The sequence below is a fragment of the Chironomus tepperi genome, unplaced genomic scaffold (assembly GCF_022539635.2).
Source record: "Chironomus tepperi strain 1889 unplaced genomic scaffold, CSIRO-AGI_Ctep_v1 contig_223, whole genome shotgun sequence".
Lineage (NCBI taxonomy): Eukaryota > Metazoa > Arthropoda > Insecta > Diptera > Chironomidae > Chironomus > Chironomus tepperi.
In genome coordinates, this window is record NW_027226345.1 from 614,989 (window position 1) to 640,869 (window position 25,881).

Below are 25,881 nucleotides of genomic sequence, written 5' to 3' on the forward strand. Positions count from 1 at the left end.
CTGACTGGCTGGGTGACAGATTAGCTGATTGGCTGGATGGCTTGTTGGGTTGGCTGCTGACTGGTAAGGTGGCTGGCTGGCCGGCTGGTTAAATGGGTGACAGGCATGCTGGCTGGGAGGCTGAATGGCAGAGTTCGTCGCAATTACTGACCTTAGAAGAGCATGCTTGCTTCCACCGTACCCAAAAGCGGTTTTCTTGTCTGTTAGGTTGATTGCTGGGCAAATATGCGCTCTAATTCTCTCAATAATACGAAAATTTTTAACATTTTCTTTACATCGAAATTAATTTTTTTTTTCTTCCACATTTCGTTGTTTGCTTCTGTTTGTTGCTGCTTTTTTTTTGCCCATATTTTCTCTCTCAATTTTTTTTTCTCATATTTTTGCTTTTTGGTAGTTTCTACTCACGAACTTTTATTTTTTTCCTACCGCAAAAAAGCATAGTTGCTGAAAAATCAGTCGCTCGGATTAGTTTCGTAAACCACATGCTAGTTTCAACAAGCTTCTCAATTTGTCTGCAATTGCAAGTTTTACAGTATCATAAAAGTGCAGCAAAAAAGAATTTTTTTGTTTTTTGAGAGAACATAGCACATATGCAGTGAAACAGTTGTCAAAAGAATCTGTGATTTTATTGGAAAAAAAAATTTATATTAAGTTTAAAGTTCAATATAACATCAGTTCTAGTCATGTACATCGATAACAAGATGGACTCAATATCTAGTTTAAAATCAATAAAACGGCATTACAAGAAGGATTCTCGTTATGTGAATGATCTATATACTTTAACATATGACAATCATGAGTCACTTGATACTGTCGAACTAATCTCATCACTCTATTTTCGCACGGATATTACTGATGATGTGAGTATGATAAAGAGTGTCAACAATAACATTGTAGAGTGGATTTGCTGTGGAATTATAGAAGTTTACTAAGAAGGCAGTTTGTCCTGTTCAATGATTAAGTTTGCAAACTTAGCGTTCCTCCCTAAATTCTTCACAAATAGGCACAATCGTGATTAAAAAACGATTTTTGACATAAAATTGATTTCTAAGGCATTTTGGTCCTCAGAAGTGCAGCTTCAGAGACATTCAGATCATTTGAAGTTCCTTACTTACCACAATCTTGTAAGCAAGTCAACGGCTTCAGTTCCACAACACCTAACTTCCACAAAATGCGCCTCTAATCAAACGCACCCCAATATAATCATTTCCTTACTTTCTCTTTAACTTCTGCCTTTATACTTATTGCAAAATACTTCAAATAGGCGTTAAATCGAACAATATTTGAATGGTTCAATATGCGGCTTTGGTTAGATATGCACTAACGTGCGGCTTGTCTGTCTGACGATTAGTCTTCATAAATTGTAAATTTATGCTTTTTTAATTGGATGCATTTTACTGTCCATTGGACTTTAAAATTGTAGTTAAAGTGAATTTTTAAACTTTCTCAGTTGAATGAACTGCTTAATAAATATGTCGGTAATTGCCTCTTTTGGATTCATTATTTTATAACTTTTTTTGAGTTTATTGAGATGTTGTATAGAGAGGTTGAATGAAGTTATGTAATTGTTTTTGGGGTTTTTTGGATATGAAGGATGGTTGAGCAGCAAAATGTATTTGGTAGGACTCTGCTACGTTGCTGTGTTGACTGTACGAAGTGAAGTGACCTTGACGACACAATGACAGCTGATTTCGACTCATTTTTCACTCGGAAAATTGTTGTTTACCGCATTGAATAGTTTAGGATAATTTGTGCATTATTAGAGAAGCAAATCCAAGTTCTAAGTCAAAATTTGAATTTCTCCAGATGTCATGCCACGTTTTGATTATGTGTCGTGACTCTGATCAGGACAAAAACAGTAGAAATCCACAGTAAAGCTAGTAAACCTAAATACACAACTCAAAATTAATTTGAAATCTATAACAAGTCCCAGGATTATTCTTGTGTCGATTTGGTGCCACATTCCCTCCAAAATCAAACTCTACACCAATCTAGTTTCAGTCTAAAGTCGATGCATTCCTAACAACCCCCAAAAATGCGTTTAATCCATATAAAAATCAGTTTAACACCCAAACTCAACTAATTTCACTTTTAATGTTTTATTGCCAATAATTGGTTGCATAGATTACTAAATAATAATATAAACATGCAAAATTACTTTTTGTTGTTACCCACAACAATGACGTATCTTGTATAAAATTATATTATTTCTTCGTTTTGTTCCACTACTCAGTTACCAAACGAGGCCATTCATATGAGTATAAACGTACATTTATGTTCATTTAACAATTGAAATAGTGAGGAAAAAAAATAGCTTCAATTATATTTTCAATTTTAAGCTATGGCAATGCATTGGAATTAGCCGCAAACTATAAATTAAAAGAAAATTTCTTTTTAATTACAGAAATCAATCGATAGCCAACGATTTGTTGGTCGAAGACTCACGATGGGCTATACAGATCGTTTAATACGAAATGCCAATTTACATTATCGATTAGCACATGCAAAGGATATGGCTTTACGTCAATTTGAGGTGGATTTTTAAACTTTTAAATAGAGTTGGAAAACAGGCACTGGTCACAGGCAAAAACCGTACAATTTCCTGATTTGTTTAATTTTTCTTATATCAAAATCATACAAATTATCAAGAAATTGTACGGTTTTGTCTGTCACAGGAGCCTGCTTAGCAACTCTGATTTAAAATGTAAACTTTTTTATAAAATTATTATTTTTAGTATGAAAAAAATCGTCAAGGTGCGTCAGAGTTAGCAGTCTTTATCAACAGCACATTAAAAAAGGTAAAAAGGGAGCAACCGCAGCCTATAACTCATCTATCACGAAAATTACTAATGAACATGAACATTACTCAACTACAAATTGTCATCAATGAAATTCACACATTCATTGAGTCACTAAATGAGGCTCTTGTAAAGAATCTAGTCGAACGTGATGAACTGCTGTCAAAAAGAGATGCGATGCTAATTGCAATTGAGAAAAACTCAAGGGAGAAGAGGCTAATTGAGAAGGGAAATTTTTAATTGCTTGTAAAAATGGTCGAAATAGGAACTGGAAATAATAAAAAAAAAGTGAAAAAATAATTAAGTTTTGTGAGTAAAAGTTCTCTTATTTAATTGGATGAGTTTTTCCTACTTCAAGGATTTATGCTCAACATTAACTTCATCAGTACTTGTTAAAGACATAACAAGAAATTCCTACAAATCTAACTAAAATACTCAAGTTGTCAGATTTATGTCAAAACTTTTCCAGTTATTTTATGTTGATGCATCACATTGGGATGATGAATTGAATATTACTGAATTTATGTCAACTGGATGGGTGGTGCTGTGGGTGGAGATAAAGTGTGTTTGATGTAATTTTATCATCAACAACTTTATAATAATATTGAGTATCGATTATCATAAAATACCGAGCATTTATAAAAAAAGCAGATAATGAAGTATTGATTTTCTTTTCAAGCAGATGTTTCGTTGTGTAGCTTTAAAGGTTGTTCATTATATTGCTTTAAACTTTTTCTTCTTCTTTTGTTGTGACGTCAGTGAATAAAGTGATGCAATCTGACTGTGTTGGAAGATGTACTTGATTGTGCAAAAATTGTCTCAGTAATTTAAATTGAGTCATATGAGTAGTTGTAGTTTAGTATGGTAATGATTTGGGTGTGGTACGATGGGTTTATTGATCCATCATGGTAACCTTGTCTACAGTATTATGTATGTATATGAGCTACAGGAGGTTTGATTTTAATTGTCAAAAGCACGAACTAGTCGTCTTCATTCGGGCTTTTGTCTATCCTTTAGATAAATCCCTGCAGAGAAGTATGTATGTCTCAGTTTTTAGGAAATATTTGAATAACTAACTTACTAACTGCACAGATCAATTGTGACCTATTGTCTCCCTTAGATACCCCCTGAATCTGTCCTTATTCCAAGCAATCGCTTGTCAATTTCCAACTCTCAATGTAATAATTTCTCTGTCGGATAGCTGAATGAGGCGCAACATTTCAGCAACTAGAAACATTTGCTAGGTACAATCGATTAACATGCTTACCAATTAGGTTGATAAGCTTAAAATGACTGATAATTAAAGATATATGTAGAATCCAAAACATCAAGACAGCAGTATTGAACGAGCTTTAAGGTACAACCGAAAACTGCAAATCAACGCATATAAAATCTAAGAAATACATTTCTGAGGTTCTTGACCGAACCCTAGATCAATAACATTACTGCTTATTCCATTTGATTTCAATTCCAAAACGATTTTAATTTTAATTCCTAAAAATTTCCATTTCAGCTTTCAATATTCATCTTGTATGTTAAATGTTATGTTCAAAGTGTCATTTACACATTTCTCCCTTGTTAAATTTAATATGCTTACACGCTGTTGCATGTTTAGAAAATTTCTTCAAACATAAATGTTTGCAAATAAGAAATGTTTTTCATCCGACAAAGCGTAAAATGTTCACTTCTGTTTTTTTATTCATATGCAAAAATTTCATCCTTTTTCATTTCAATTTCAATTAAATCTACATATATGAGGGATGAAAAGTTGATGTGACATTGATGTTGTCGCTTTTCAGTTCCTCTGTTTTTCTGCAAATGAGCAAAAATCTGAATTTCATAAAGTTTTCCTACACACATTTTGCAGCTAGCTTGCTTATAGTTCATGACTATGCAAATTTCATTGCATTTGCCTTATCCATGTCAGCATTTAGCAAAATCTGTGGAAGAATTCAATTTAATTCTTCTGTTGCTCTAATGCTGTAGGAGGAGTCGTTGAGAAGTTATGTAAAGCTACATGAGCTTCTCTGAAGAAACTTTAGATTCATTATTGGTCAAAGGCCTCAAAACTGTACCCAGTTTACTAGCTAAACTTCATAACTCATAAACCCATGACCTTTGACATACAAGGCCAAAGATCTACTATTTAGACTATTGATGCCATTTCACCGATACCTAATTAGACTGTAAATAAAGAATGAAATCGGTAAATAGTTAGAATAAAACTGGTGTCAGTACAGGTATAAAACAAGAGAAGATATAGAAGTAGCACCACTGAACTTAGGAGCATGGTCTTATGCTGAACTTAGACTATATAATTGCGAAACATGGCTTACAAATCATCCCTACTATTAAGAACTCAATTTTGAATGAAAATCTCTTAATTTTCGGTTGAAAAGTTTGTACAGTTTGGTTTACATGTGTTCAGCATTAGATGACATAATCTCCTATGTAGTCCATAGTTTGCTGTTTATGTAGGAAATCATGATGTTTGACAAGAAGTTAATTAAGTTATCAGAATGATATCATAATTTGTTGGATTTTAATACCTAAGCATACCAATTAAGGATGCTCAATAATGTCATTAAGTGACTCAAATTTTCTAATTTCAATGTCATTATTCCCACGGTCATTTCTCATTTTTCTATATCATCCTCTAATTCAGCGACCAGAAACTTTTTCTTTTTCGCAGGACACCTCGATCAAAACCGCACAAAGTATACGGTTCATGGCATTTCCAAAATTATTTGCAGTCACACTTGAGTGCCGTGACACACAGTTTGCTCATAACTGCCTGAATTTTTGTTACCAAAATTAAAAAAAATTCTTTTCTTAATGCACTGCCATATCTCGAGTAATTAATTAATAATATAATGAACTGCCTGCTACATCTCTTTGAGTCTTTTCATAATGAAAATTTTTTATCTGCCTCAAAAAAAAGTTGTAGTAAATCAAAGGCAGCATCATCAAAGGCAATAAAGTTTCATCTCTCATATAATTTTCGCATTAATCTTGTCATGATAAAAATTAATAAAAAAATTTTCCGCTTATGTTCATTGAGGTTGATGTTCTGCATACATCGGCTTGAATATTTTTCATGGAAATTGATAGATAATGAGGTTTTTAGTGATGCTGCTAACGTGAAATGAGGCTGGAATATGAAATTTCCTCAAACTACAGATCAGAGTTGGCTTGTCGGTACTAGCCAGCTCTAAAACGGTAGTAATTGACCACGTTGACCAGCATCGACGACGTCCGTAGTCCCCGACATCCGGCACCTACCTTCGGCCATTCTCACCGACAGACGGTATCCATCAGCAGACACCAGGATCAGAAGGTGGCTATTGACAGCCAATGCTGCTGCACATTTCAAAAATATAAATCGTCACTAAACATGACTGATTAATCAATTTTTAATCAGATGTATTCCAATCCACTGCATGCACATGCATCTACATCATCCGATTGAAATGAAATGCACATGTTTAACATATTTCATCGTGAAACTAAACGACATCCGGTAAATTCAATTTTCCGATTATTGCGTCTACAACTTCCTACAAACTCAACAGTTAGAAAATGAAATGTGTGAAAATTTTTGCATCGCTGCCAAAAAAGAATTTTTTTTTCATTAAATATTTTTCAGGTGGTTGAATTTAATTCTTGAAAAATAAATTATGCTATTTTTATGTGCTTTCGGGATTTAATTATGTAGCTTCTCATTAAATAAACATCAAAAGTGTAAAAGTTTTATTTTGTGCTAAATTCTTGTTTATTTAATTAAATTAATGGGATTAGCGGTCAGATAAACACCACAACACAGAGAGTTAGTTAGAATGTATTAAAATAACGTTGGGAATGTCTGTAAATGATGTCAATTGATAAATTGGATTTTTTGAATCTTCTGCTGCAGTTTCTGAATGTAATGAATCATTCATGGCATACAAGTGGCTGCTATATGGCGACCAAGTGACAATTTTCATCTTAACTGTCATTGTCTGCCTTAATAACTACCACTAGGATGCTAAATGACTTCCAACTAGCTACATAGCTTTATTACAAATGATTGGATCAATCTAAATTAGTAGTACTTCTCAAACTATGCTCCGCGACGTAATAATGAGCCTTGACATAATCGGAAGCTTTTAACTAGGTCAGTGTTGCTTCAACTGTGGTCCGCGATACACTAGGGTTTTTCAAAGACAAATTCTCAAATCGGAAATCGAGATGGGGCAAAGACGGAAATGAGACAAAGACCAGAACTGAGACTATAAGTTCCGATGAATCGAACCCGATCGTTATCGACGGTCTGATTTACGAGGAGACTTCAAGGCCGTTAACGACTAGTTCAAATATATTTCTATCTAATCGGGAATACATCAGTGTTTAAGAAGGTTTGAGAATCACTTCAGATGGATCAAAATTATAGCAAGTATAGCAACGCTAAACTGACATAATTTACAAACAATCCCACACATGAATGAGACTATTTAAGCTACAATATAAATTTAAATAGTTCAAGATTTATCATCAACTATCACAGATAAATTTGAAATAGAAATACAGCAAAAAGTATCGACGATCAAGAATAAACTTTGCAGCATGCTTGAAGTTCTTTAAAATCAGTTTCTTTGCAATTTTCCACTCCGTTGATACTTTTCGTCTCACAATTTTCATTCGCTCGATTAGTGCCTGTTATCTGTACTGACAATTTTCTTTTTGTCGCTGTATCTAACAAAACTTTTCTATAAAATTCCAAAATTTCCTTTTTTGTTATATTTTCTATTTCATCCGCTTCGAGTTCACGTCTATTGAATATGTCTTCGTTGTTTCTTATTTCATCGAAATTCCGCACCACTTCGACTTCAAGATCTGTATTTGAAGTGAGTTTAGATGAAATGAAGCATCGTTTAGCGGCAATAAAATCTTCTTCGCTCATCACATTCAAGGTGTTCTGATATTCAATAAGAAATTCCTCAATTTTCGCATCGATGAATTCTGATGCATGTTGATTCTCTTGATACTCGACTGTAATTATCAAACCCATAACGCGATTATTTTTCCTCGCTGAACAATTAACTCCATATCCAAGTTGTTGATGTGTTCTCAAAATATCAAAAAGTGGCTCCATCAATATACTTGCTAAAATCTCGGTGAGACACTCCAATTTAATATCGGATCTTCCGGCTTGATAATAATTTTTTATAATGGCATTATAATCATTGTTGCGTAATGACTTATTTTTTATGTAAGTGGAGCCAAGAGGAAGCTCATAAATTTGTGATTCATTTGGAAAATCGTTAATTTTTTGTGGCTTCAAATTATTTACAATTAATTCTTTTAGATACTCAGCGCGTGACTTTACGATATTTCCTTGGATTAAAATTTTCATCTTTAAAGTCTCGAGAATGTTTGATGTAAAAAGTTTGAAATCTTGATACTTAATTGAGTCAATTTGCTTGTATCTTTCGTAGAATGATCGATGATTTTGCTTGAGGATGGTCAATCTGTAATCACTGTAAGGAAATTAAGTCTCATGAGTGATGAATCTAAGTTATGAAATATTAATGTAGTGTTGCTGTCTTAGATGTCTAAATTAACTCAAAATAGTCAGTTTCATTGACATTCTGGGAGTTTATGGCATATTGCCCTAAAATAGAGCATTACAAACTATGTGTCGATCAACTTTAGAATCAAAGCAGCTTCAAATGACAAACATCCAGTCAACAACACTGCATAACCTACTTACTCATTCAATATATTCAAATCCGTCATGCAATTATAACAATTTTTCTTCAATTCCCTTCTGAAAGTCTCAAAAGTACATTTTGTAATTGACTTTTTCATTTGCATTGTAATAATCTCGAGAATCAATTGTAATTTTTCATTAAATCCATTCAAACGTAAAATCAATCCAGAATCGACTGAATTTAATTTATAGCTATAACCAACGAGTGTTGCTGGATATAATTTTTCGGATAGGAAATTTTTAACACACATTGAATAAATGGATGTCATATTGAGATTCTCAACGGATAATTGTGAAAGCGGTGAGATGAAGAATATGTAGACGTAAGCATATGGAAGCTTATATGTTTTATCCATTTTATAATATAATTCACAAATTTCATTTTCAAAAATTTTTCGTGGATACTTTTCATTCTGCTCTGTTGGATTATTAAAAATACCGAAACTTTTGCATATAAATTTATTTGGTTGTGGTAAGTAAAGCTCATTCATAAGCCATCTTTCATTCCATAGCTTTTTATACTCTTGGGGAAAATCTACAGCTGAATATTCAGTTTGAAACCATTTTTCCTTCATCCGATAAGGAGCACATGATTTATCTGACAGTATTAAGATATTAAACTTTTTCTCATTGAGCTTTTCAATTAATCCTTTCATAACAGAAGCATTGAAATCAGGACAATAATCACTTCCAATAATGATATCTTTATCATCATAATGCTTCATATTTACAGCAATGTCTTGAACATTTTCAATCGCTGACTTTTCTTTACGGTATTTAAATAAGGTATCGCTGATTTCCTTAAACTCTTTAAATCTCGTTTCATGCTCTTCAATTTTTGTTGACTTAAGAAGCAGCAAGTAAGCAAAAATTGCTCTCAAAACACAATCAAAATCTTGAAATCCTTTCGACGTCAAATTGACATCGATCGTAAAGAATGTGAAATATGAATTTCCCTCAAAGTCTTGATATCCAACACGAGCTTTCACTTTTAATGCCAACAATTCATCCATAAAATAATCTGATAAGCTTCCAGGACCTTCGTATTGTATCAATGATGCGAGATATTCGAGGAATTTATTTTCTTTTATATTTGTTGGAAATAAGAATGTCATAAGAAGCTTGCACTTCTCCGATGTTGATTTAACAAAGAAAATTTTCTCGTGAAAATCCGATTTAAAAATCTCGTAAGGATTATTTGAAGCATTCGTATCTTCAATATTTGCATTATTAGAAATTGGAATATCTGAGAATGTGGCAATAACAGTTCGTTCGAGTCTGCTTATTTCCACACATGATTGAATGCACAAATACATCCGATTTGGCGTATAATATTTCCTCCTAAATGCGTGCAATTTCTGATATAGAATTCTGCTGTCAACTCCATCCTTCAAGGTCAATGAATTTCCCCAAATAAAATTCGATGCTGGATGCTCATCGCAAATCATCGTTGAATAAATCTGATTTATTCTCACATCATCATCATTTATATTATTTTGAAATTCAGATTCGACGGCAATGATTTCTCTTTGTATACTATCAAGTGACATCAAGGGTGATATAAATAAATTTGCGAATCGATCGAGAGCACCAGCAAGATGTTTTTCAATAACGTCAAAGTGAAATACTGTGTATTGACTTTCTGTATACGCATTGTCATATCCGCCGTGTGATGAAACAAATTGATCAAATTCATTTTCTTTTGGGTATTTTTCTGATCCCATGAAGATCTGTAAGTTGATAATGATTAATTAGAAGTGAATGTTTAGGTGCTTCATCTACAACGTCTTGATAGTTCGGGTACATAATGATCTAAGATTCAAAGCACTGAATCTTCTTCATACTCAATTAAGATTTGAGTCTTATAATATTTTGGGTCACTGACACCCACTGATAATCCACTGACACCCTCTAACAATCCACTGACATCCACTAACAATCCACTGACACCCACTGACAATCCACTGACAATCCACTGACACCCACTGACAATCAACTGACAACCACTCAGGTGGAAGATGCAACGACTAATTGACCGTATCCCTAGATATAAATCTTGAAATGTCATTGCAAGTTCTGCAAATGTCACCTTTATAATTAGTCATATTTCTGATTAAAGGCAACATGTTCCACTACAACCTGTTGATTCTTTGATTCATTTCCACATTCTCATAAACTAAGTTCATGACACAAAACTTCAATGAGTAAGCTTAATTAGAGCAAGGCAGACAGACATACAGACTGACAAAAAGTGAACTATCAAGACATCTTTCCATCAATAATCAGCACAAAATAACACAAAAAGAAAATATCATCTTGATTTCATCACAAAAAAAACATGAATGAATTGACAGATTAACTGACCACATGTTCCAACAAATGACTCATTCCTTGTATTTCACGTGGATCTTGAAAACTTCCTACATCAACACACAATGCGACAGCAGCTACATTTGATTTATACTTCTTATATCTACACAACTCATCATCATTATCACATGGTTGCTTAATTAACAAAACTTTTAAGCCATTTGACAATTTTAAAAATTTATAATTTTTTCTATCACTTAAAGACACAACGGGATCGTCTAGCAAATTATCAAACTTCATGCTAATTCACAATGAACTCAAATACTGAACAAAAGAGAGAGACAAACACACAATTTTATTTTAATTATCATCAGCTTTTTTTGAGAGTTTATAATATTTGTAGTACAAATTATAAATAAGTCGCAGCTGTTCTGGCGTTACAATCGACAATTTCTCTGTGAATAGAAGGCAGTGAAAGTAAATGAGCATGCGATAAAATTATTTAATCAAAAAAAAGACTTCTGTTGTTGTTATTTTTTTGTTCGCTTCCACGAGTTGCTTCTAAACTTTTTTTATTTACATTATCTTCTTCCTTCATTCATAAATTAATTAATGAAAATTTTTTTAAACACACACGAGTTTTTGTGTAAAAACAAACGCTTTTGAACTAATTAAGTTTTATGGGATTTAATCAGTAGCATGTCATAAAACTTTTGACATGACTTTAATGGGTTTTATTCAAATGGTACATGTAAAGTATTGTAGAAATTTTTGGCACTTAGACAATTTTATGAAGTTTTTATGCAGTTTCAATGGGGATGACTATCTATTCACAGAGCTCAAAGACGACTCAAAATTCATATGGGGTCGAGTCGAATTGAGCCAACTTTTTTGTACAAAATCCGAATTTACTTCGAGCTCTTCTATTTGAGGATCTGCTTTAGGGAGCAATTTAGTGCTTTTGACTTAGAATTACTAACTGTCTTCGCTAGCCGTACAGATGAATTGTGATTCGCTGCCTCCCTCAGATGTTGAATAAAATTGACTTCGCTAACTTCCGCTTGACTTAAAATTCAGTTTTATAATCGCGTAATTTTGAAGGGTTTTTAGAGGTTGCTTATAACTAGACAAAATTTAAGTGATGCAATTACTTAAATACAGACTCATAATTTCGGATAGTTCTAAGAAAACGGGTCAAGTGTTAACTATTAGTTATCATCCCCAAGTTAAGATTGTATCCTTGTTTCTCTATCCAGTGCAATGCACTTCCTGAAAGGCACACGACCTAATGTCACAATGACGTCAAGGCATGTTGACTAATGAAGGAGTGGTGCTCTAACATATAGAGAGCATGCTCACATTAATGACTATACTCGAATACTCGAAGCATGCTTTTTTCATACAAATGAGCATGCTCACAAAAGTGAGTACCCAGCTCAGATATCATCTAAGGTGCAAGTCTTCATTTATGAAGCGCAATTGATATGTACGGTCAGCGAGGCAATCTACTGAAGCGGGTTCCTAAAATTCCAAATTTCATCCCAGTTAAAGTCCAACAGATAGTCACCCCAAAATAAAATAAATTTAAATATTTCAACGAGATTAAATTTCACAGCAAGAAGTAGTAAAAAGAAAATATTTATCACATAAAGTTTATAGCTCCCATAGGGAAAATTTCTAATGTTTGTTTAAATTGTAATAAATTACGAACGATGTTTTGACTGTCAACATCATTGCATACCATATTAATGTGAACGTAACCGTGTTGCAAAAGTATGTCGTCATCATCTGCATTTGCCAGTACTTGAATTGACAATTTTCGTCGTGACGATGAGAGAACAAATTCCTTAAAGAAAATGATGAGAGACTCTTTATTCAGTAATTCCATTTGTTGTGCTTCAATCTCGCACCTATCAAACTTGTACTTTTTCTCTCGAATTTCATTCCAATTTCTTGTTACTTCACTCTCTAGATCATTGTCAATTGAACGTTTCTGATTAATAATTGAACGCTTTACGACTTCAAAATCACTCTCGTTCATTTCATTGAGCATTGACAGAAATTCCCAAAGAAAAGTTTCTATTTTGGCGTCAGTAAGTCTGGCAGAGTTTCTCTTCTCTTGAGACTCGACGATAATTGAAAATCCTAAAATGTCATTGTCATTTTTACTAGCACAACTTACAGCATATCCCAATTGTTCTCTTGTTCTTAGAATATTGAACAACGGTTCACGAATCGTCTTTACCAATAGCTCTAAAAGACATTGTGACTCAATCGTATTCACATCAATCTGATAATAATTTTTTACAATCGAATTCTTATCGTTTGGATGGAGTGATTTTACCTTTAGATAAGTACTTCCATATGGAATCTTATATGTTGAATTTTTTATAGATTTTTCAGTGCATTTCATTAAATTTAGATTATTAATAATGACGTCATTGATTTCTAAAGCTGAACTTTCTGTAAAGTTTCCTTGGATCAAAATTTTCAATTTTAAAGATTTGAAGAAGTTTTGAAGGAATTCTTTAAATGAATTATAGTCAATTTTCTCACATTGCTTGAATCGATCGTAGTAGAATTTATGGTTGGATTTAAGTACATGTAGTCGTAGATCTCTGTAATGAAAAATATCCTTGAATTGATGTTTTTCAATAAATATTAGACATTGGATCGTTCACAAATGATGTATATCGAAGAATGTAATTGCTGCATCTTTCTTGTTAAGGAACTAAATACTGTAGCTTATTCTGGATCTGCTATCTTATCGGTGAGCAACAGTAGCTTCAATGATGCAAATTAGTTCATTATTATCTCAGTTTGGACACACAACAATAGCAAATCAGGCGAAATTTAGCACGATCCTTTGTTATGGCATCAACTGGACTAGCCAGAGTAGACATCAGCTTGTCTCCCCTCCCAGTCTCCCTTACAATATCAAGCATCATTTATGAACGACCAAACAGTCAACTTACTCAACAAATTGATTAGAATTAATGAGATAATTATAACAATTCTTCCTCAGTTCCTTTCTAAAAATATCAAAAACTAATTTGTCAAGAATTCCATCGACATTCTTCATCGCTTTCGTAATTACATCGACAATTAATTTAAGTTTTTCATTAAATCCACTCAAACGTAAAATCAATCCATTCTCAACAGAATTTAATTTATAATTGTATCCAACTAATGTCGCAGGATATAATTTTTCAGCTAGATAATTTTTAACACACATCGAATAAATTGATGTCATATTAAGGTATTCTACGGAGGAATGTGTTAGCGGTGATATAAAATGTACGTATATAAATCCGTGTGGAAGTAGAAACTTATTATCCGGTTTGAAGAAGCATGTACAAGATTCATTTTTAAAAATTGTATAAGGTACTTCATGAGATTCTTCAGTCATCACTAAGCTAAAGTCATTACAAATGAATTTATTTTTAGATGGAAGTGAAAATTCTTGTCGTATCCAACGCTCGTTCCACAGTTGTGAGTATTTTGTTGGGAAATCTAGGAAGGAAAAGAAGATTTTGTAATTTTAAGGTGGATTTAAAGAGTTTGTAGCTTTGAATCATGTGTGACTGGAGAAGGTCATCTGCATGTCTATACTGTACATGATCCAGCCACTCAAAGATCCTTAGTCACTCCTAATCATGATCCAGTCACTCATAGTCAAAAGCTCTACAACATCAAAAAATCAAGTTCAACTTACCAACTTCAGCATATTCAGTTCCAAACCACATCTCTTTCTTGGTATTCTTATGATGCTGTTCCGACAAGATTATCAGGTTGAATCTCTTCTCATTGATTCCATTAATGAACTTTCTTAGTGAAATCTCATCAAAATCATTGCAAACTTCTCGTCCAACAATTACATCCTGATTCTTAAAGTACTTCATATTCAAAGCCAACTCTTGTACATTCTCAATTATTGACTTCTCTTTCCTGTACTTGAACAGAATTTCTTTAGTTCTTTTAAATTCTGTGAATATTTCTTCATGTTCATCCATTGGTGTCATTTTAATAACAAGTAGATACGAGAAAATTGCTTCTAAAACTTTTCCAATGTTTTCGTACCCTTCCCTCGTGAGATTTACTTCGATGGTAAAAAAAGTGAACATGGAATTGCCATCAAAATTTCGTGCACCGACTTTTGCGATAACATGAAGCGCTAAATTTCTATTCTTAAAATATGAATTCAAGCTATAGCGACCTTCATGAGTGAATAGATAAGCGAGATACTCGAGAGATTTATTTCTGTAGTCAGATTCAATGGATGGAAGTAGAAAAGTCATAAAAAGCTTTCGCTTCTTCGTCAGTGACTTCACAAAATAGATTTTCTGGTGGAATTTAGATTTAAATACGTCTTTAAACGGATCAATGGATATTGTCTTAAGAATTGTTCCGTATTCAGGTTTGATATCATTAAAGTATCGAGCTACGATTGCTTGTAAAATGTCGAGATTCATGCTTGACTGGATGCATAAATTCATACAATTTGATTTGTAGAATTTTCTTCGAAATTCATGTAGAATTTTATTCAATGAATTACTGTCGATTCCGTACTTTAAAGTTCTCAAATCACCCCAAGTAAAATTTCTCGCTGGATGTTCATCACGTACCATTGTCGAATAGATTTGATTAATTCTATAAGAATCATTATAAATATCATTTTGAAATTCAGACTCAACTGCTTCAATTTCACGTTCCATACTATCAGTTAGCATCAATGGATGAATAAAGAATTGAGAAAATCGGTCAATGGCACCAGAGAGAGCTGCTTGATCGATTTTAAAATAGAATATTGTATATTCAACCTCAGTCATTGCATTGTCAATTCCGTTACGATTTTTGATATATTGATCAAATTCATTTTCTTTTGGGTATTTTTGAGATCCCATAAAGACCTAAATCATTGGACATACAAGATATTAAATTTCATATCATACACAAAAATTTGCCAGTTGTTACCATATGCTCTAAAAAATGACTCAGTCCTTGAACTTCTATCGGATCATCAAAGCTTCCTACATCTACAACTAATGCAACAGCTGCAAGATTATCCTTTAAATTAATATCCGTATTCTCTGCATTTTTTACCAACAACACTTTCAAGCCATTCGGTAATTTCAATAAACGATACTGTTTTCTGTCACTTGGTGATTTCAACGGCTCCTCAAAAATCTCAATCTCACTTGTCACAATCATTACTTACTATCTCACGTGTGATTTGACAGCAATCAAGTGTGTTACTGATTTATAAATAGCGACAAACAAAAAAAATTTAAGCAGGGTGTCGCATTTTATTGTATTGCGGTATTTGAGGAATTAAGAAGATTGTGATTAATTTGAATTAGGGACTCTTGAGTTGTCGACAAGGTAGGAAAATTAACTTCAGCGCATTTTTGTCCCAGCGATCAGTATATGATTAATAAGTCAGTCCTTGACTTACAAAACGAGATCCAGTAGGATCCTGTTCATTTTCTTCCCTACAGTACAAGATCCAGTAAGATCCAGTTCACTTCTAGATTCCACAAAACAAGATCCAGTAAGATCCCGTTTACTTCCAGACCCACAAAACAAGATCCAGTAGAAGTCATTATCGAAAATAAGAAATTTGTGTTTTACCGGTATTTTCGGGATATAAATTTTTGAGTATCCCTAACAGACACCATCACGATCATTTGCATTTCTCTTTGCCAGCCTTGAAAATTGTTGCTTATATACTTTCATTAGATAATTTTGTACGTACGTGAAGTGAAAATCGGAAGTTTATATTCTCACAGAATTTTTATTTTATTCATTAAAAAATTAAATCATAGTAACTGTTAAAAAAGGATTAAACTTAAAATTAATGCCTGCTTTTCAGTCTTCTTTCATAGATGCATTATTTGATGATTCAGGAAGAGATTCCATATCAACGGGTTTAATTAACAATCCACGAATTGAAAGGTCATAGACAATTTCTTCAATTTTCTTAACATCATACTTAAGTCCATCAAATCGTTTGCGTAATGCGTCATTCTTCAAATTTAATAGACGGAATCCACTGCTTAGGTTTGCGATGAAATCCTGGAGCAATAAAACACGACTATAATCACCTAATGTTACACTGTTGATTGCAAATCGTGATAAATCGTTAGACATTTGTAAGATTCCCATAAGATACATCTCTAAGTCAAGATGAAATCCATCAGAACTGTTCGATTTAAGTCCTAAAATTTCTGCAGATGTGTCACGGGAAACAAGAATTCCAGCTTCGAGATAAATAACAAGAGCAATTAAACTAACAAGTCGTTGTGTTGTCCAATTCCAATGGTCACTAAATCGGTAGTATTGTCCAGTTGGAACTACATGCGCTAATTTCTGATACATTACGTTGCATCTTTCGAATATTTCACGAGCTTTTTGACATGCCGGCATAACATCAGTTAAACTTTTGTGAATGACTTGAAGAACTGTCACTGCCTCCTTTGATTCTGAATCGATTTGTCTATAATTAAATGTTGTAAGTTAGTATGGCTCATACGGATGATTGTGAAATTCCAAGAATATTTTGCTTACCTCACAATTTCGCGAATTTTCTCACGAATTTCTTGTTCCTCTTCCAATTGAGTGTTGAACTTTTGAAACATATCCATGATTGAGTTACTTATGTAATCGCCAATTAATTATAATTTGAATTGCTTTAATTTATATTGAAATTTAATTTCTTTGGAATTTTTTATTTATCACGTTGCCGCTTTTGTTTTGGGATTGGCCAATTTTTAATCAATTCTGAATTTGTCTAGTTTTTAATACGAAGTCGATTTTTCCGAATCTTAAGGAATGCCAGCGTAGTTAAACTGTTTGATGGATAATGATGTAATTATGCAAACCAATAAAACTATATACAAGAACAATGGCTAGAAAACAAGTAAATTTGAACCGAGTTTCTAAAAAATTCCTAATTTTTATGGCCAAACTTTTGTAAACAACTTGTAGAACTATTAAGTTACCTGCCCCTCTCAGATTTTTTGTTGATGTAGAACTTCTTCAAACTCTAATTTACTCTTCATCATCCTTATTCAACCATGAATTCAGTAATAAGATGCAGAACACAAATGAAATTACGTCAATGCAATAAAATAATAATTTATTTAAGCTTTAAAAAATATTTGAGGCTTTTGTCATATTAATGCTAATTTAACTTAACATCTTAGCTAATTCACCAGTCTCGTTAAGCTTTTTAACGTCAGTTCCACCTCCAATGAACTTCCCGTTAACAAATACTCTTGGAACTGAGGTAGCACCTGTCATTTCACCTAAAACGTCTTGGATTTGATAACAGTCTTGTCGGTTCTCGATTTCTATAGCTTTATAGTCAGCATTTAACATTTGGAATTGCTGTAAAGGATTTGTTGATTAGGTCATCAAAAGAAATTTCAAGAGAAAGTCAAAATCTTACTTTTTTAGCCATTGTGCAGTATGGACAGGATGTTTTCGAGAATATAACTACACGATTCTGTTCTATAGATTCCTTTACGAACTTCTCGGCATCCGGATTAAGAGTTTTTGTGCTGGAAGATCCCATTTTTAATTAAAATAAATAAAGTTACTGTCTAGACTTCTTATATGTAAACAAATCTACTGGTATTAAATTGGTTCCAATCGAAACATCCAGAAGCGCATTTTTTCAAGATCCAGAAACACTGGATTATGTAACGAATTAATCATAATTCATGCACTTTATAGCCTTTATGAATAAATTGGAGATAAAGGCTAGAAGGAATACAGACAAAACAATGAATATCTACATGATCTACCAAACAGCCAGTCAAAATGACACAGACATAAAACTATTCAAAAACTATACACAGCACATGTGACTTTTCATATTTAACGGTCTAGACGAGAAAAATTGTCATAGAAACAAAAATAACAAGTTGCACAATTTAATATGGCGAAGAAAGGTGGAATACAGCAGCTTCAAGCTGAACTTTTCACAGATGATGAGCTGGAAAAGTTTTTGGAACGTCATGGAATCTTGGGTATGTCACTTGCACTTAGCTAGATCTAATGAAATTACAATTTTCCCATAAAATCACAGTTATCGACGTCTATTCATGGGCTGGTCCGTGCGTCGGAATGATTGGATATTTGAAAAAGGCTAAACTTGAAATTGGCGGTGATAATCTTCATTTGGCAATTGCCAGAAGTGATTCAATTGAGAAATTAAAGAGATTTCGGAATAGATCAGAGCCTACTTGGTTATTTTGTAGTGTAAGTTTGATTCTTTTAAGCCATAAGAACTTTATTGATCCACAAAAAAATCAATATTTCAGAATAAAAAAATAGTCAGCATGATGCTTGGCTGCAACGTCCCCAAATTGATGGCCATCATCATACAGGAACTAAAACTTGAAGAAAAATACAAAGCAGGAGAATATGAGCGTGTATTCTACGACTTTGATCAACTTCTACCAGACGAACATGAGCGTCAAGTATTAAAGCAACAGTTGGAAGAAGAAACTGAAAGATTGGAAGTAGAACAAGCCATACAACAACGTAAAGAATACATTCGTTATGTGACAGATCAAATCATGGAGCATATTGTTGACATGGGTGTGACTATGTACCTTCCACATGTGATGAAAGAAGCTTACCGCAGAACAGCTGATATAGCTGATAAAATGGAATTGACAAGTAAAGATCGTAAGATTGTAAAGATTAAGCCTGAAATGCTTGAAGTGCTTCATTTTGAAATTGAGAATCCACTACCGGATGTGATTCTTGAGTACTTGTATAACAAGGAAGTGCTGCTCTTTTTGTGGAAGCTTGGTGACACTGATACTCGCACACCAGAGGAAGTGCTGAACATTTTTCACAAAACAATTGCTGTTCCAAGTAAGATTAGATCTTAATAGCTTGTTTACAGCCATTAATCTTGTATTTAACATGCTTTGTATTCCTAGACATTGTCTACGACGAATCAGGCGAAAAAATAATCTCAAAGACCCCAGCAATCTTAGAATCAGCAGAATACGTGCCCGGCTACGAACCCGTTATTGAAGTACGAACAAATCCAAACAAAAGAATAACAACCGGTGCTGGAAAGAAGCAAGAAGTAATTCCACCACAACCAGCACTTCCTACACATGACGAGAAAACTGGCGAGCCTATAAAGAGATATACAATTCCACCCAGTTGGACGCCAAAAAATAAAAGAGCAAATGCTGCATTCATATATATCTTCTTTCGTAATTGTACTGAACATTTTTTACCACCTGATATGCCACCAATGCCACAGCACTTGCTGTTCGTTTTTGATGCATACAAACGTCAAAATATTTTTGATATCTGTAAGCCACATGAAGAGGATATATTAGCCTATGGATATTTTTCGTCAGAGGACTTACAGACATGCACTTTAATTGCAAAGACGACTGAGAAATACGATACCTTAAAACCGACCGTGTAAGTATGCTGCCCATTTATGTTACATAATATAAAATGGAATGTCGTCTACTTTCAGAAATGATAAATTAATGCTGAAAGTTGCAAAAAAACGCAGTAATATCGCCAAAATATTAGCACAAATGGGGCCATGCTACATGTCCAAAAATACACTCGATGGTAAAACTGATTGTGCTCGTCTATTTCCACTTGATTACAACGTTCCGGAAGAAGAAGAACATGAGAATGATAGCTGTGAAAATGGCAGCAAGAAGAAGAAGAGGAAGCGACGTAAAAAGCGTGAAAAGGGTGAAGTTGAAGATCAGAGTCAGAGTCAAACGGCTGATCAAATGTCGACTCAAGACAGTGAGGATACTTTGGATGGTAAGATGAATGATGATATATTGAGAGGTCATTTGGGTATTATGCGTAGCTATGAGGCGGTCGAAGGCCTGAGCAGCATAATGCGGCTGACGGGATTCATCTGTCAGAACAACTTCGTGTCTTGCCGTTGATACGACGATGTAGCGATGGACTAGCGAAGTGGTGGACAACCTGTGTTTTGCGGCACACTAGTGGGCTTCCAATAATTATTGGAAGTGCGATGAACGGTATGCCATGCGCGGATTCAGGCGAGACTAACCTATGTTGCCTGCGAATGCTCTTACGACCACGCTGTGCTGTTCAGAAACGCCTTAAAAGGATGTCAAGCTCCTGCTATAGAAAGGCATCAAAATAATCATTAACACCATTACATAATCCCTAAATGAACCATAACATAACCTCAATGTTTACTTCTCATACTCTTTCACAGACTTGAGTGCTGATGAAGAAGAACTAAACAATGATGAAAAAGATGAGCATGAATCAGCACCGCCTCCATCACCAAACCCACAGTAAACAGTTTCACTTATCAAAATATTAAGACCTTGACCCAAAGAATAGAAGAAATTTCAACAGACATGCTGAATTGCTCAAGATTTTTCAGAGATAAAAAGTCATGATAAGGAATTAGTATAAAAAGCATCAGTTAGATCCCATGAGATTGCAGTCGAAAATATCTAATTTAGTGAAAATGAATAGTTACTTAGTTCTGTTAGTTCCACTCTTAATTTGTAGTGAAATAAATGGTGAATCTGATAAAATAGTCGGTGGTGATTTAATAACAATTTCAGATGCTCCATATCAAGCTGCACTTTTATATTCTGGAAATTTCATTTGTGGTGCTTCAATAATATCAACAAAATACTTACTTAGTGCTGCACATTGCGTACAGGAATACAAAAATAAATTATCGATCCGTGTCGGCGCTAATAATGCATATAAAGGCGGTGAAGTCTTTCAAGTTGAAAAGGCAACATCACATCCCTTTTTCAATGCTGTAACCTTGAACAATGACTTTGCTATTTTAAAAATAGTTGGAGATATTAAGCTACAAAAAGGTGTGAAGGAGATTATTCCATTACCGGAGCAGAATCAAAAAATTGAGAATAATGTTAATGTCTACGTAACTGGATATGGAATGATTACGATGAATGGTAAAGCTGATCACCAATTAAGGGGCGTTTTAGTGCCAATTGTTCCACAGAATATTTGTAGGAATTCATATCCAGTGATTATAACGAATAATATGGTGTGTGCTGGTTTTAAGGAAGGTGGAAAGGATAGCTGCTCGGTAAGTTTCGAATTCCTGTTTTACCTTACCTCAAAACAAACGTAATAAATGAAATACTCCCCAAATTCCTGATCAAGTCAGTAACATCCAGCTCTAATAAGATTTCTATTTATTCTTTCAATTTTCAGGGCGATTCAGGTAACATTCTTTACAATTTTCACATCCAAGATTTACTTCCAGTAAATACTTTTTCAGGTGGTCCAATGGTTGATCGAGAGAATAATCTTTTAGTTGGAGTTGTTTCCTTCGGACAAGGATGTGCTTTACCAAAATATTATGGTGTTTATGCTAAAGTATCTTCCGTACGACAATGGATTAAGACACAAACGAAGATTTGATACCTGCTGACTGAGTTTATTGGGGGAAATTCTATTCTGGATGCTTATTTTGTACTATTTTATGAGTTTATAGCTGAAAGTTCTCACCAATAAATGTTAATCTAGTTTATCGACATGCTTGCTTTGTTATTTAATCTGCAAATATAACTGGATCTTACAATTCTTAACTATTATGTAAAATTAGTACACAAACTTGTTAAAATGTCAATTGCCGACTTAAGAACCGATCAAAATCTATCATTACATACATGATTACCATGTGAGGATCGCTCGTTATATTTGATTGACTGTCATTTTTCAATAATAAATTATATAATTAGATCCATTCATTGTATTCATTAATAATTTTCAGGTCATTTAAATATGATAGTGTTAATCTGTAGTGTTTCTTTCTTATTTACATTCTCATTATCATTGTTTAAATAGTTAAAGTGATTATAATGATCAACAATTCCACTTTTCAGTAACGGTCATACATTTTTTGAAATTTTAAATGGGACACGTTCAGTTTTTTGAATATTTAGCGACCGTTATTTTATTTTGAAGTCTTTTGAATTTATTACAGTTTCTACTATGAGAATTAGATTTAAGGTTTATCGAAGAACTTCTGTATTGAATTTAGCCGGTAATAATGCAAGAAAGTGATAATATCAAATTTTTGAAATTTTTCAGTTATTTTTGTGAAAATTCAAATTTTTCATATTTTTACACCCTTTGAACGCATTCAAAAGTAATAAAATCGTTAAATTACAGAATAATTGTATTAATTAAAGTTTATTACTGAAACTTTATTCCTTTCAGAAATTAAATATCAGAGAGTAATGCAGAGAGCAACAACAGAGAGGAATAATTTCTCAAAGAGAATAACAACAGAGAAAAAAGCTCATTTATTAAACGATATTCGGAAAGACAAGACGTTTGTTAATGTTGTTAGCAAAAAAAAAATAATATTTTTAATTAAAGTAAAATAAAGCTCCAAAATTTAAAAAGTGAATATCTAAAAGTGATTTTATGTGAAATTTTGTGCAAGAAAATTAAAAGGAAATATCAAAAGATAAATGAAAAAAAATTAAATCCGGTAAACAAAAATAATTAATGAAATTTTAGAGTTTTATCGTGTATTTTAAAGCAAAAGTTTTAAATGATCAGAGGTATAATCATAATATGATGAAACTACCAGCTGATTAAAGTGATTTGTGATTATAATATTGTGAAAATCGATTTGATATTGAAAAAGTCAACAAACATCCAGTTGATAACACAAAAAAAAGTTTCTCTGTGAATATAATTAAGTTTTTGTTAAAGTTTAGTTTTGTGAAAAACAAAAGAAAAGGATTATTTTTCTATATAAGAGTGAAAAATCGATTTTCCACACGCAAAAATGCTTGTAAATTTATATTAGCTAAATGCTAAAGGAAATAAAGTAATAAATTAATATTCTATTTATAGTTATGAAATATATAATATTATGTGATTAAGAAGAAAAGAAAAATATAAAATCCGGAAAAATGAAGAAAATGGAAGAAAATAAAATAAGTAACAAATCATTAATTAAACATCCAGAAATATTGGATGGATCAGCCAAGAAAATAGATAATTGCTTGGAATTTTGTTGTGATAAGGATAACTGTCTGACACTTGATGACATACTCCGTTCGTTTAATGCTCCATTGTCGGAGGAACAAGCCTGGTCGCTGATATATCAATCCGTGTTATTGTATCGTAATTTCATTCGAATTGAATTTATCGATAAAAATACAAAGAAGGACTCAACAACACAGAAGGTGTCACATCGAATAAAAGTTCCAAAATCACCAAGAAATTTAAATATTCATAAGGATGGAACCGTTCATATAAACGATAATAGTGAGTAAATTTTATTTTTAAACGGGTTTTCAGAATTTGAATTTTCAAATTTTGATTCTTTGATTTCAAATTTATAAAAATCGTTAGATTTTCAAAAGTGACAAAAGTACATAAATTACTTGCATGCCTAACATTCGTGCTATATTTTCTGTCTCTGTCAATAATGCCGCAGAGCAATAAAAAAAACGAACGAGAAAATCAGAAAATCGATATCAGAATCCTTGAAACAGCTGTTTATGTTCATGCTTGCCACTTGCCACATAAGTGCATATTGAGATTCACTCCTAAGTTTCCGATTCACATCCACAGGTATTAATTTAGTCGTGATTATAAGAATTTATCTTCCCAATTGGATATAACGTTATGTCTCAATCAGAATAATACTCAATGTCGAATTAAATTATTATTATTTTCTCACGTGACTCTATTTACCCAAAAAAGTTGAGTACCAAGGAATGAATATAACAAGATAGCGTGCCTGTAAAGTCCACTTTCTCACTGAGAATTTCTTTCATTATCATTTTGCGTTTCGACTCACTGTCGGACATCATATCGATATTTGTTTTATGCCTACAAGACTACTCCAACCATAAGTAGATCTATGTATCTCCAGGAAGAAAGTTTTTTTTTTATTTCGTTTATCTGCTCACTTGATACGATACGAACAAGAATGCTATAAACAAATATTTTCTTCTGTCTCTGTCTACTGCTTGGTACACAGTAAGAAATAATTTTGAGAAATCGTTTATTTAATTGATTGTTATGTTGTCATGTTTTATTTCTTCTTTATCTCAATTCTTCTTATTCTTTACTTCTGTTACCTGACTTGTAGAATCTTGATCAGATTGTCTTTTAATGGATGTTAATTGAATTTCGTTGAGTTTTGGTTTTTAACGTATTTTTAATGTTTAAATTTTGGTGAATTTTGAGAGATTCAATTTTAACGATTTTCTAGACTTTGAATTTTAGCGGATTTTTAGAATTCAAAATATTTTTGGGCGAATTCGAAAATTTTCGTGGTGAATTATTTTCAAATTTCATAATGTCGTTAAAATTGATATTTAACGGATTTTTAGAATTCAAATCACTTTTGAGCGAATTCAAAAATCTTGCGGTGAATATATTTCAAATGTCAAAAAGTCGTTAAATTTCAAAATTTTCAAAACCGTTAATTTTTATTCTTCAAATTGAAAACATTGATAAAAGCTGTTCAACCACTCAACTTCCGAAACTAATCAACTTCTACTTCTGACTTCATAAAATGCTGTCATGTGAGTTCTTCAAATCACAGAAAGAAATAAAAAATAATAGAAAAATTATGAGAGAATTCCAAGAAAGTCAACAGGTGGAAATTACACATATTTTGATGAAAGAATGTAGATGAAAAATTTAAGATAGAATAGACCCATCTCCATTAATACGGTAGCAAGGGAATAGAGTCATAACTTTTCTTAATTCCAAACATTATCATTATCAGAATCACAACAATAGATTGGACTTGGTTGGTTGGGGAAAAAATATATGTGATCATCAAGCACAATGAGCTATAATGAAAATGAGCATAAGAGTAATTTGAAGTGTAAACACGAGATTACAATTGCGTTTACCGTTTTTTAAAGTTGGTCAATGACCAGATGAGAAGCTCAAAATGCTTACTACTTTCATTATTTACCACCATGATGCACTTACTGTTGACATTTTTTTTTT

At 32.9% G+C, this 25,881-nt stretch overlaps 8 protein-coding genes across 10 annotated transcripts in view; 4 read left to right on the top strand and 4 right to left on the bottom strand.

The window, feature by feature from the left end:
• Positions 1-465: 465 nt before the first annotated feature.
• LOC139091063 (schwannomin-interacting protein 1-like) lies at positions 466-3,103 on the top strand. Its single transcript, XM_070640998.1, has 3 exons — positions 466-860; positions 2,405-2,533; positions 2,736-3,103. The coding sequence occupies exons 1-3, from the start codon at positions 684-686 to the stop codon at positions 3,036-3,038; spliced, it is 609 nt and encodes a 202-aa protein (XP_070497099.1). The 5' UTR covers positions 466-683; the 3' UTR covers positions 3,039-3,103.
• Positions 3,104-8,826: 5,723 nt separating this feature from the next.
• Positions 8,827-10,097, bottom strand: LOC139091108 (nardilysin-like). The gene is made up of 2 exons (XM_070641051.1): positions 8,987-10,097; positions 8,827-8,885 (listed from the first exon to the last, which is right to left on the bottom strand). Exons 1-2 carry the CDS (start codon positions 10,095-10,097, stop codon positions 8,827-8,829), a joined length of 1,170 nt encoding a protein of 389 aa, XP_070497152.1.
• Positions 10,098-12,499: 2,402 nt separating this feature from the next.
• LOC139091110 (nardilysin-like) lies at positions 12,500-16,068 on the bottom strand. Its single transcript, XM_070641053.1, has 5 exons — positions 15,832-16,068; positions 14,573-15,767; positions 13,833-14,370; positions 13,202-13,475; positions 12,500-13,147 (listed from the first exon to the last, which is right to left on the bottom strand). The coding sequence occupies exons 1-5, from the start codon at positions 16,066-16,068 to the stop codon at positions 12,500-12,502; spliced, it is 2,892 nt and encodes a 963-aa protein (XP_070497154.1).
• A 563-nt stretch (positions 16,069-16,631) lies between these two features.
• Positions 16,632-17,609, bottom strand: trsn (translin). The gene is made up of 2 exons (XM_070640966.1): positions 17,425-17,609; positions 16,632-17,353 (listed from the first exon to the last, which is right to left on the bottom strand). Exons 1-2 carry the CDS (start codon positions 17,499-17,501, stop codon positions 16,726-16,728), a joined length of 705 nt encoding a protein of 234 aa, XP_070497067.1. The 5' UTR covers positions 17,502-17,609; the 3' UTR covers positions 16,632-16,725.
• A 360-nt stretch (positions 17,610-17,969) lies between these two features.
• On the bottom strand, positions 17,970-18,497 carry LOC139091042 (glutaredoxin-2, mitochondrial-like). Its single transcript, XM_070640970.1, has 2 exons — positions 18,308-18,497; positions 17,970-18,246 (listed from the first exon to the last, which is right to left on the bottom strand). The coding sequence occupies exons 1-2, from the start codon at positions 18,431-18,433 to the stop codon at positions 18,046-18,048; spliced, it is 327 nt and encodes a 108-aa protein (XP_070497071.1). The 5' UTR covers positions 18,434-18,497; the 3' UTR covers positions 17,970-18,045.
• Positions 18,498-18,798: 301 nt separating this feature from the next.
• Positions 18,799-21,296, top strand: LOC139091041 (uncharacterized). Its single transcript, XM_070640968.1, has 6 exons — positions 18,799-18,890; positions 18,950-19,122; positions 19,185-19,746; positions 19,815-20,316; positions 20,375-20,679; positions 21,110-21,296. Exons 1-6 carry the CDS (start codon positions 18,800-18,802, stop codon positions 21,193-21,195), a joined length of 1,719 nt encoding a protein of 572 aa, XP_070497069.1. The 5' UTR covers position 18,799; the 3' UTR covers positions 21,196-21,296.
• A 64-nt stretch (positions 21,297-21,360) lies between these two features.
• On the top strand, positions 21,361-22,530 carry LOC139091008 (trypsin-5-like). Its single transcript, XM_070640927.1, has 3 exons — positions 21,361-21,970; positions 22,099-22,108; positions 22,166-22,530. The coding sequence occupies exons 1-3, from the start codon at positions 21,371-21,373 to the stop codon at positions 22,306-22,308; spliced, it is 753 nt and encodes a 250-aa protein (XP_070497028.1). The 5' UTR covers positions 21,361-21,370; the 3' UTR covers positions 22,309-22,530.
• A 1,231-nt stretch (positions 22,531-23,761) lies between these two features.
• spir (spire type actin nucleation factor) overlaps positions 23,762-25,881 on the top strand; it is a 79,594-nt gene continuing 77,474 nt past the window's right edge. For all 3 annotated transcript variants that reach the window (XM_070640932.1, XM_070640934.1, XM_070640933.1), the window contains exon 1: positions 23,762-24,174. In XM_070640932.1, the coding sequence (XP_070497033.1) occupies positions 23,817-24,174 (358 nt within the window). In that variant the 5' untranslated portion in view covers positions 23,762-23,816. The remainder of the gene's footprint in view (positions 24,175-25,881) is intronic.

Bases quoted from the DNA above. Each gene is read 5' to 3' on its own strand.
- LOC139091063 (XM_070640998.1), top strand. From the start codon at position 684: ATGTACATCGATAACAAGATGGACTCAATATCTAGTTTAAAATCAATA. The intron at 861-2,404 runs GTGAGTATGATA...TTTTAATTACAG, and splicing joins GCACGGATATTACTGATGAT to AAATCAATCGATAGCCAACG. The intron at 2,534-2,735 runs GTGGATTTTTAA...TATTATTTTTAG, and splicing joins TGGCTTTACGTCAATTTGAG to TATGAAAAAAATCGTCAAGG.
- LOC139091108 (XM_070641051.1), bottom strand. From the start codon at position 10,097: ATGTCACTTGATAGTATACAAAGAGAAATCATTGCCGTCGAATCTGAA. The intron at 8,886-8,986 runs GTATTTTTAATA...AAAACATATAAG, and splicing joins ATTTATATGCAAAAGTTTCG to CTTCCATATGCTTACGTCTA.
- LOC139091110 (XM_070641053.1), bottom strand. From the start codon at position 16,068: ATGATTGTGACAAGTGAGATTGAGATTTTTGAGGAGCCGTTGAAATCA. The intron at 15,768-15,831 runs GTAACAACTGGC...CCAATGATTTAG, and splicing joins GTCATTTTTTAGAGCATATG to GTCTTTATGGGATCTCAAAA. The intron at 14,371-14,572 runs GTAAGTTGAACT...TTTCCTTCCTAG, and splicing joins AACTGAATATGCTGAAGTTG to ATTTCCCAACAAAATACTCA.
- trsn (XM_070640966.1), bottom strand. From the start codon at position 17,501: ATGGATATGTTTCAAAAGTTCAACACTCAATTGGAAGAGGAACAAGAA. The intron at 17,354-17,424 runs GTAAGCAAAATA...ATTTAATTATAG, and splicing joins AAAATTCGCGAAATTGTGAG to ACAAATCGATTCAGAATCAA.
- LOC139091042 (XM_070640970.1), bottom strand. From the start codon at position 18,433: ATGGGATCTTCCAGCACAAAAACTCTTAATCCGGATGCCGAGAAGTTC. The intron at 18,247-18,307 runs GTAAGATTTTGA...AATCCTTTACAG, and splicing joins ACTGCACAATGGCTAAAAAA to CAATTCCAAATGTTAAATGC.
- LOC139091041 (XM_070640968.1), top strand. From the start codon at position 18,800: ATGGCGAAGAAAGGTGGAATACAGCAGCTTCAAGCTGAACTTTTCACA. The intron at 19,747-19,814 runs GTAAGATTAGAT...TTGTATTCCTAG, and splicing joins CAAAACAATTGCTGTTCCAA to ACATTGTCTACGACGAATCA. The intron at 20,680-21,109 runs GTAAGATGAATG...ACTCTTTCACAG, and splicing joins CAGTGAGGATACTTTGGATG to ACTTGAGTGCTGATGAAGAA.
- LOC139091008 (XM_070640927.1), top strand. From the start codon at position 21,371: ATGAATAGTTACTTAGTTCTGTTAGTTCCACTCTTAATTTGTAGTGAA.